The sequence below is a fragment of the Ursus maritimus genome, unplaced genomic scaffold (assembly GCF_017311325.1).
Source record: "Ursus maritimus isolate PB19 unplaced genomic scaffold, ASM1731132v1 scaffold_3, whole genome shotgun sequence".
Classification (NCBI taxonomy): Eukaryota; Metazoa; Chordata; class Mammalia; order Carnivora; family Ursidae; genus Ursus; species Ursus maritimus.
In genome coordinates, this window is record NW_024425563.1 from 5,839,563 (window position 1) to 5,849,372 (window position 9,810).

The window sequence follows — 9,810 nt, forward strand, 5'->3', positions numbered from 1 at the left end:
CTAGCAGTCACATGTGGCTTAAGATCTTGCCTATTTCAAGGTTCCTTTTAACAGCAGACTACTGAAGATGACTCGCTCAAGGCCCAGGTTCTGCCAGCCCGCCGCTTGCACGTGTCGATAGCTGTTTGGGGCAGGGATTCTTCTTGGGCACAAATACGTCACATGAACCATGCAGACCTGACCTCCTTATAAGGAAAATCCTGGCCGAGAACGGAGACATGGCGCATGGCGCGGGGCCAGAGGAATGGAGGTCAAAGTTGAAGAATCTGATCCACCTGTTCATTTTTACCAATTCTTTTAGTGAGGCTGTGGCTTGTCATTTTTTTGGTGTGTACTCAACAGAAAACACCTGAAATTGCTGCTTGTGTTTTCAATCTCCCCACGTCACCTGGGTGCATTGTCTGTGGGCTCTGGCCCTGGTGCTTTAAGGGCAGATACAAATTACACTATGGACTTCAAGGGATAACGATGTGTCAGTGTTTACTCCTAGTTGTAACAAATATACCAGCCTCGTGGGGCTGCTGATGGTGGGGAGGCTGGGGCAGGCAGGGGGTATATGGGAACTCTCTGTGCTTGGAGCTCAATCTTGCTATGAACCTAAAATTGCTCTCGAAAATAAAGTTTATATTTAAAAAAATAAGAGGCTTAATTTTCCCAGTTGAAAATAAGGGAAGAGACTTCCCGTTCCTCCTTTTTCTTCTAGAATTTCTTTCTTGGTTCTTTTCTTCTTCTTCTTCTTCTTCTTCTTCTTCTTCTTCTTCTTCTTCTTCTTCTTCTTTTTAAGATTTTATTTATTTATTAGAGAGAGAGCACGCACAAGCAGGAAGAAGGGCAGAGGGAGAGGGAGAAGCGGACTTCCCAAAGAGCATGGAGCCCCATGTGGGGCTCCATCCCAGGACCCCCGGGATCATGACCTGAGCAGAAGGCAGACACTTAACCAGCTAAGCCACCCAGGCGCTACCCCCCCTTTTTTAAAAGAAGATTTTATTTATTTATTTGACAGAGAGCACAAGCAGGGGGAGCAGGAGAGGGAAGAGCAGATTCCCTGCCGAGCAGGGAGCCCAAATTGGGGCTGGACTCCAGGACTCCGGGATTATGACCCGAGCCAAAGGCAGAAGTTTGACTGAGCCACCCCGGCCCCCCTTCCTTGGTTCCTCTTACATGCATGCACATCTTTTAATGGCTAAACAAGCTGCTTGCCAGTCTGCAAACTCAGGAATGTTTCCTCCTGGAGCTCGGAGCCACCTCTTCAAAACGGAATCATCAAAGGAAATATCGCCCCACCTCCCAGTTTCCTGGGAGGAGAGGGCTGGCTTAGCCCCAGCTGTCACCTTACTTTGAATCATAAAACCTATCTCGCAGCGCAAAAATACAAGAAAATTAGCAATTTCTCTTAAGAACACACGTGTAGTGAGTTGCAGCTGCCTGTCCAGATAAAAAGGCTGAGATTTCCTCGTCTTTGAACTCTCTTTAGCACATGGCCTGTGATGCACATCACATTCGGGCTGAATGCTTATTTATTCAATAATACAACGGTTTTCTTCCTCTTCTACCTTTATGGACAGGCTTTTGGGGAGATTTTGGTTTTAATTCTATTTCCCCAACAGGGCCCGTGTCGGGAGGCAAACGGAATGTGTGGTTTGGCCAGTGTGGATGCCTGTGGGGGCAACAGCTGGGCCAGGCCCGCCTAGAGGCCTATCCTTGGACAGCCTCTCAGAACAGGGACAAGGTCACGCCTGTACCCCAAGAACTGCATGACCTCTTCTGAGCCTGAAGCATCTCATCTGTGAAATGGTGCTCAAAATTCTTTCCTGAAAGTGGAGAGACGATTCAGACTGTTCTCCACAGCACCCCCTCCTCATCCCCCAAGACCCACTGCCTCTGCCCTCCCTGAAGCCCCCTGGGGTCACCCCTGTGCAGGTGAGCTCTCTCTCCTTTGATCTCAGAGCCGGCCCCCAGCCCCAGCTGACCGCCCACCAGAGTCACTGTTTGATGTATACACATCTTATCCCCCCAGCCTAATCTGGGGGCTGCACATCTTGTGGGTTCAGTGTTGACTCTGCTCCCTTCACAAACAATCTTTGAGCCCTTGTTGAGTGCCAAGAACTTCTGTGCCCTGAGAGTCTCACGCTGCAATGGGGTTGCATGTTTCTGTAAACCCCTCCCTGTCGTCCAGGGTGGTCCGGGTGCAGAGCACTGTGGACCACCAGCGAGGGCTGCGGGGGCAGGGCAGGTAGCACGGAAAGGGATCGAGGATGAGCAATGATTGGGGGTGGGGGACAGCATTCAGAGAGCAAGAACGCAGGCGGGGAAAAGGAAGGGGAGGACAACCTGGCACAGAGATGGGGGGAGGGGAGTGGGCCACCAGCAACTGCGTGTCGTTGGAGTGGAAAGTGGAAAGTGGGGTTGGGAGCTAAGAGCAGAGCGGCGGGGGGCGGCAATCAAGGGCTGTCTTCTTTGCCCCCAGGAGCTGGGTTCCATGCTTGGTTCAGAGGAAAACCTCAGTCACTGCTTGAGCGCGGGGAACCAGGTGAGAAAGGGAGGGGCGGGAGGTCCGGGAAGGTTCGGTGCCCAAGGAGGGAAGGAGGAGGGGCGGCACTGCTGCAGAACCGCAAGGTCGAGGGAGGCGGTGGGGCCCGGCGTGTGCGTGTGTGCGCGCACGTGTGTGTGCCCCTGACTCAGCAGGGACGGCGGGCGGGGGTCGGAGGCCCAGGAGGCGGTGGGGCTGGCTGGAGCTCGCGGGGCCGCCGTGACCCCGCAGGCCCCCGACCGACCCCGGGCAGGGGGCGGAGCGCGCGGCCGGGCTCGCGGCGCCGGGGGTTCGGTCCTACCGACGGGGCGGGGCGGCCCCTTGCGGGTTAGGGCGCCGGACCAGCACTAACGCGCCGGGCAGCAAATCTTTTGTCCGGCGCGGCGCTGAGCCAGCAGGGCGGCCGCCGGCTATATAGGGGCCGGCCGCCGGCGGGGCGGGCACACCATGGCGCAGCGCTCGGGAAAGGTGAGTGGGGCCCCTCCCGGCCCGACGGTAACGGACGCCGCGGCGCGCGGCCCGGCACCCGCCGCCTTCCGCTGCTCCTCGTCCTCGGGAGGCAGGGACGAACTGTTACTTGAGGGGCCCTAAGCATCTGACAAACTGAGCAAAACTGGCAGAATTTCCTACCCGAACTGGGCGGCCTGGCCCTGGCGGAGGGCCTGTGCGGCGTGGGCGGTGGGAAGGTCCCCGTCTCCCACCGCCTCCAGCACTGGCTCTGGGGGCGGTTTGAGGGATCTTGGAATCCGGTGGGCGACCGGTTCCCCCTGAATCTCTCAGGACCATCGGCCAGACTTGTCTTGTGCAGGAAGGTGGCAAATTCGGATCCCCCCACCCGTTCTCTGCTCCCTCCCTTGGCTAATCTGGCAGCCTTTGGTCTCCAGTGGCTTCGGTCAAGGTTCGTGGGTGAGAACATAACTCAGTCTGCACAGGCTTGGTTATGCTTCAGTAACAAACAACCCCAAGAGCCCGTCATGCCCCTGCACACCCTCCCTCTCCTCCTCTGCCCCCCAGAGGGACAGGGAGAGCTGGGAAGTCACACCCTGGCTCTCAGAGCTTCTGCCCAGGGCGCCCAGAAGGGTAGTCATCGGTGACAGGGCAAGTGATTACAGCAATTACCAGCCCCGGGGGCAACATTATTTGTACTTTGCCAGGGCCCTTCTAGGAGCACAATTCTAGAAACCCAAAGAGTTATTGCATGGTTGCAATTTCACGCTCCACGGCAGAAAATGAACTTTGGGGCCAATAAGTTTGTGTTGTGTAGTTAAGGGACAAGGAGAACCTGTCGGTGCTACGTTGCCGTAGGACACTGTGTCTAAACTGACCGCTGAGTTGGCAGTGTTCCAGCTCTGACACATGCCTGTCACCCAAAGGAGTGGCCCAGTAAACAAAGGGATGAGTTACATTGAAAAAAGCCCCCTTTTAAGCCAGTAATCCCCACACCAGGCCCTGACTTCTCCGTTGCATTCAGTCTCTTCCATTAAGGGGCCCAGTCTCAGGAGCCTGACTTTCTGAAAATTCAATGTTTGATTATGATGGTGGGGTTGTGGGTGAAATGCTTTCTCCCAAAAACACTTCCTGGGATGTTATGCTTTAACAATGAACAAAAACTGAGTTTAAAAAATGCAGTGGGAATTTGAAAAGGGCCTATTTTCAAATAGGCCTGGGGACAAGGGGGGAATCCCTGTCCCCGTATGCCTTCTGAAATTTATCTGCTCAACCAAGAGCCCCCTTCCAGGTGGGGAGGGCCAGACCCTGGGTCTGACCTCAACCCACTATCCACGTGTTCTTTCACCCAGCTAACGGTGTTGAGCACCTACTGGGTACAGTAGACCTGGCAATCGGGGTTCAGTCAAGGATGTTGGATGCCAGGTGTCTACTCCTAAGACTGTAAGGAGAGAAGCCCCTGACCCCAGGCCCTCTAACCTGGCCTTTCTAGATCATCCTCTATGAGGGCAAGCACTTCACCGGGAGGAAGCTGGAGGTCTACGGGGACTGTGACAACTTCCAGGACCGAGGTTTTATGAACCGGGTGAACTCCATCCGCGTGGAGAGTGGCGCCTGGGTCTGCTTCGATCATCCCGACTTCCGGGGCCAGCAGTTTATCCTGGAGCATGGAGACTACCCCGACTTCTTCCGTTGGAATGGCCACAATGACCACATGGGCTCCTGCCGCCCCATAGGAATGGTGAGTGGGCCTCCGGCTGGGGGCTTCCTGCCAGAGGGACCGAGGGTCAGTGCTGCTCAGACGTGGGACAGATAATCTGGGGGCACGGCCCTCCCCACTTTAAGATCTGATGAGGCTGTGGGATGTTTAAGATGGAGAGATGCCCCCATGCAGACCCGCCACTCCCCTGTGGGTGGGATGGCAACGGACCGAACTCGAGAGCCCATGCCAGATTTTGGACCTACATTTAGTCGCACGTATCAGGGAACCACCTCCAGTGTCTGATCCCAATGTCTTGCTGCATCTTCCACTTAAAATGCTGTTGGAAATATTAGAAGTTTGGATTTGCAACCAGATGGGGGAGAATTTAGCTAAAGCCAGGCTGACTTTGGGCCCAGGGTATCCACCCGTTCAGGTCATCTTGGAGTGCTTTTCAAGAGACGCTGATGCTCTGACCATGGAATGACTGAAGGAGGAGGCCTAAGTCACTAGCCAGTCCTTGGGAATTTGGGGGCAGGTCTCCTGGAGTCACACAAGTGGCTGTCATCTCACAGTGTGGCCTAGTGTGTGTAGGGAGAGCATAGGAGGGGTGTCACTACCCATGGTGAAGGACTGTTCATGTCTAGTAGCCCTTGGGGGGGCGTTGAGGACTGAGCATTCCCATTCCTTTGGCTTCTCCCAAGTTACGAGTGCCAGCTGAGCTGCTGGGAGGTCCACACGGTCAGGTGGGAAATGGCCGATTCCCGCACTAGAGTCTCATCAGAGTCTCAGCCGTGTGTCTCTGTAGGAGGACCTTTCCCCGGAAGTGGGGGCCAGGTGGTGCTAGTGAACATCTGATGAACCCCAGGGAGGGAATCTTGTGCGTGGGGGGTGGGGGGAGGGAGGGGGACTCTTTTCTATACCAGTTACAAAACCAGCCGGACTTTGGCATCTCAAATTGTAAGAATGCTTTCTTAGTATTTCCACCAGGCCATAGACATTTGGAAAAAGGGATTACCGTGGCTGGCTCTGGATCTTGCATAATGCTATTTATATGAAAACTATCCTCGGTATTTTTCGAATGCTGTTCTCCTGAAGAGCTATCCTCAGGGCCAGCTGTGATGCAGACCCAGCCCCTGCCGCACCAGAGCCAGCCGGGAGCTGGCCCTCCTCTGACTTTTGGAAATGCAAGGAATCTTATAGGGGCTATGTACTGTCATCCCAGTGAGCCAGCAGGGATTTCAGCAAATGAGATCTCTGTTATTTGTTTTAGATTTTTGGCTTCGTGTTTTAATAAAAGGTTCTATTACAGTTTGTAAAATATTATCATGTAAAGGCTTGCCCCTGGCCTGCGGCCCCAGGGTGGGGATGAAGGGCAGAGGAATGCATCGGGGTGGCTGGGGCAGGGGTCCCCCAGTCCAGGCGCCAGAGGGGAGCCCAGTGGCCCAGGCGCTGGTCAGAGCACGGCACTGTCTCCCAGGCAGTCTGGCCCTCTCTAACCCTTGGATTCTTTAGTTGAAGAAAGAATTGCTTGGACTGCTTCAGGGGCTTGGAAGCTTTTTAAAGGGATAGACCCCTTTCGTCCAGCCAGATCTCAAGGTGACGGAACAAGCGGAGTGCCGTGTTGATGCTTGTGCTGGAGTGGCGGGCCCTCACTGGCCCCCCAGGAGTTCCTAGCCACACTGAGTTCTGTGTAGGGGAGGGAAACTCAGTGCCATGTACCTTCTTTCCTTCCTCCACTCCCACGGGGCCTGCAGCATGGGGAGAACTTCCGCCTGGAAATCTTCGAGGGCTGCAACTTCACTGGCCAGTGTCTGGAGTTCCAGGAAGACTGCCCTTTCCTACAGAGTCAGGGCTGGTCCAAGAACTGCGTCAACGCCATCAAGGTCTACGGGGACGGAGCGTGAGTGCAAGCCGCAAGGCCGGGGACCACAGCGCAGCCGGGCCCTGCACAAGCCAGGTGTGGCGGGCTGCAGGGTGGGTCAGACCCCAGCAGGGGGGGCAGCCTGGCCCCTGCCCTGGAGGCCCATTCCCTCCCTCAGCTGCCTCCTCTACCCCAGTCGAGCAAGGAAGTGGCTTCCTGCATGGCTCAGTAAGGCCGTCCTGAGGAGACTTGGGCCCGCAGAGGCTCCACTCAGGGGGAGCAGACCTAGGGAGGTACTTTGCAAACTAATGGTTCTCTGTGATTAGACCGATCTCCTGGACTGTCCTTTGGTCTGCTCGAGCCAGGGGAAGCCTGCTCAGAGAAGGGTAGCCCTGCCCACCCTACACACCGCTCACTTACCTAGCAAAGTGGACCCCTGAGTTGGACCTCTCCTGCCAAGCGGGCAAACCCCCAGCACGCAGGCCTCCCAGGGGCATAGACATCATAGTGGCCCACTTTTGGTGGACAGACTGTGGCCAGTGGGAGGTTTGGCCCAGGCATAGAGGGCTTGTCCGCCCTTCCACAAGAGAGTCATCAGAACCCCAGGCCAGCCTGGATTCTGATGGCCCCTGCACACTTGTTTCCTTCCATCAGCCGTGGGCAGCCTATACACCCATCGTGCTCAGCCCCCATGTCTTCATGGTGGCCATCTCCCATCTCCCGTGCACCGAGCCAGCGGATGGCGTTGCCTCCTTTTACAGAGGAGCTAGTTGAGGCTCAGAAAGTGACCTTGCCCGCTTGTGAGTGGGCAGCTGGGACTGCAGCCAGGTGTTTGGCCTCAAGTCTGTGTCTCTGGTCTAGAGCAGGGAGCTTCCCGAGACCTCAGCCCCATCCTGTCTGCGGAAGAGCCCTGCTCGGGTTCCGGGAACATGGCTCCTGTCACGGCAGCTTAGGGATCCAGTTGCTGTCTGTGTGTCTGAGGTTTGGGATCAGGGAACATCGAAGAGGTTCCAGACAGTGGTCACAGGAGAGACTGAATGAAAATAGTGGCTGAGCCAGAGGAAGAACTGGATCCCCCACCTTCCCCCCTGGGGCAGCCTGACCCAGAGCCCAGGGCACCCCTGCCCCTCCCTGCTAGCTCTGTCACTCTGGTTCCCTCAGGATTCATTCTGTCATGTCTGCCTTTCTCTGTCTCTCAGAAACCCCCTGTTTGCCCTCAGTTGGTGGCACCCGGGGGTCTGGGGGGTTGAATTCCAGAACAACAGTCTGCCTGGAAAACTGCTGGCCAAATTGTGTCTCAGGAGGCGAAGTCACACCTTTTCATGGAAGGTGTCCTGAGACCTTGCTGCCACCCCTACACCCGCCCTGGGCAACCCCCGGGGCCTCTTGAGAAAAACGGTGGGAAGGTAGGAGTGAAGAGTTCCGACCACAGGGGCACGGGGTCTCCTGTAATTCTCGATTTACCCAAGAGGAGATGGAGACTCCGAGGCTGCATGTGGCCAACCCCACGTTCAGACACAGGGCTCTGCTCTCCTCCCCACAGAGCCCTCACCCTTAGCCTTCTGTGACTTTAGTCAAAGGGGGAAAAAAAAAGTAAGCCTTTGGCAAGGAGAAGCTTCCCGAAGGTGATGGCCTGGATCACCTGGTCTGGATGTGACCTCCTTCAGGGCCTTTCCTGGGGTCTGATGGGGGCTTCCAGAAATGGCTCCCTACCACCTCCCAGAGACCAGGAGTTGCTGTGCGTGGGCTCCCGAGTCAGCTCAGGATTGACCTGTCCCCACAGACCCATGTCATCTGGAGGGATATGTGCCACATCACTGTCCCTACTTCCTGCCCCTCAAGGGCACAGTCCCTGAGCTCCTGTGGATGGGCCAGGCCCCTTCCTTCCTTCCTCTTCATGCCCTGTCTGTCCCCAAAGTCACAGCAGGAAGCCCGGGAGCAGAGGTTTACTGAGGAGGCCCAGCCCATGGGCGTGGGGAGGTTGGGGGCAGGGGAAGGGGGCAGTTTGGGCACAGTGGAGGTCAGGGCGTAGGGAGGCTGGGGGTGTGGGAAAGCCGGGATAAACCAGGTCGGCCCTGAGCTCCCCTGCAGCTCACATGCTGGGCTTCTGTCGTCATTCCTGACCCCTGACCCTTGTGCAGACTGCACGGGGCACCAGATGTGGCGTCAGGAGGGAGACGAGCCCACAGTGACAGGAGAGGGGAGCGCTGGGGGAGCTGCCCTAAGCAGGCCACTCAGTGGGCTGTGTGGCCTCGGGCTCGACGAGCTCATGGGTTCTGAGTCTGTGTCTCGGGGGGAGAGTTCCCTCAACTGCAGAGTGCTTTGGGGTAAGAGGGCAAGAACGGTTAGGGCCACAGCAGGAGCTCACTGCAAAGACAGAGTCAGAGCACCCCATGGCCTGGGCCCGGAGGGCCCCCAGCAACCAGATCTGGGTGTGTAGCCCCGCTTTGCTTCCCACGATGAAAAAGCTGTTTTCTATCTGTGGTGAGGGGGAAGGGAGCATCTGAAGTGGAGAGAGGCCAGCCTGAGAAAAGGCGGGCGTGACAAGTGAGGGGCAGCTGTCAGGCCGCAGTCCCCCCACACCTCTACCCCTCAGCTCAGGCTCCAGACCCCAGCAGGGCCAGAAGGGGTGGCGGGCTGGTGGGAGGTCTTCTCCCCCTGCCGGGAAGGGAGGGCGCCTGTACTCAGCAGCCCCCGGTCACCTGGCCTCCCTCTGACCCCAGGTGGGTCCTGTACGAGGAGCCCAACTACCGTGGCCGCATGTACCTGGTGGAGCGGGGGGACTTCCGCAGCTGCTCCGACTGGGAGGCCCACAACGCGCGCATCCAGTCGCTCCGCAGAGTGGTCAACTACTTCTAGCCCGCCAGGACCCCGGCCATGCCTGGGGATAGGGGCAGCCTCTTCCGGCCCCCCGGGGCTCAGACCCCCGGGAATAAAAATCAGAGACATGGAGAGCTGAGCTGGCCTGCGTGATTTCCCTGCCCCTTTCTGACACAGGGCAGCCGGTGGGGCACCCAGGCCCCAGGCGGGAGGCTGCCAGAACTCAGGGCAGGGAGCTGGGGGGACCAGGAAGGGCGGCAGGGGCACTGTGAGGCACCCACTGGGGAACACAAGAGCTGGAAGGGATCTAAAGGTTACAGAGTCGAACGCTTTCCCTTTACTCATGAAAAGCCCATGCCCTGAATGGGGAAGGACAGCCCCTGGTCCCAGAGCAAGCTTCTGGTGGAGCCGGGGTAGGGCCCAGGCGCTTCCTCAGGCCCGGAGCCCTGG

General features: G+C 57.3%; 1 protein-coding gene across 1 annotated transcript; it reads left to right on the forward strand.

Annotated features, from left to right (window-relative positions):
* The first annotated feature begins 1,626 nt into the window (after positions 1-1,626).
* Positions 1,627-9,491, forward strand: CRYGN (crystallin gamma N). The gene is made up of 5 exons (XM_040644581.1): positions 1,627-1,920; positions 2,468-2,530; positions 4,470-4,718; positions 6,434-6,579; positions 9,264-9,491. Exons 2-5 carry the CDS (start codon positions 2,480-2,482, stop codon positions 9,397-9,399), a joined length of 582 nt encoding a protein of 193 aa, XP_040500515.1. The 5' UTR covers positions 1,627-1,920; positions 2,468-2,479; the 3' UTR covers positions 9,400-9,491.
* Positions 9,492-9,810: the final 319 nt, after the last annotated feature.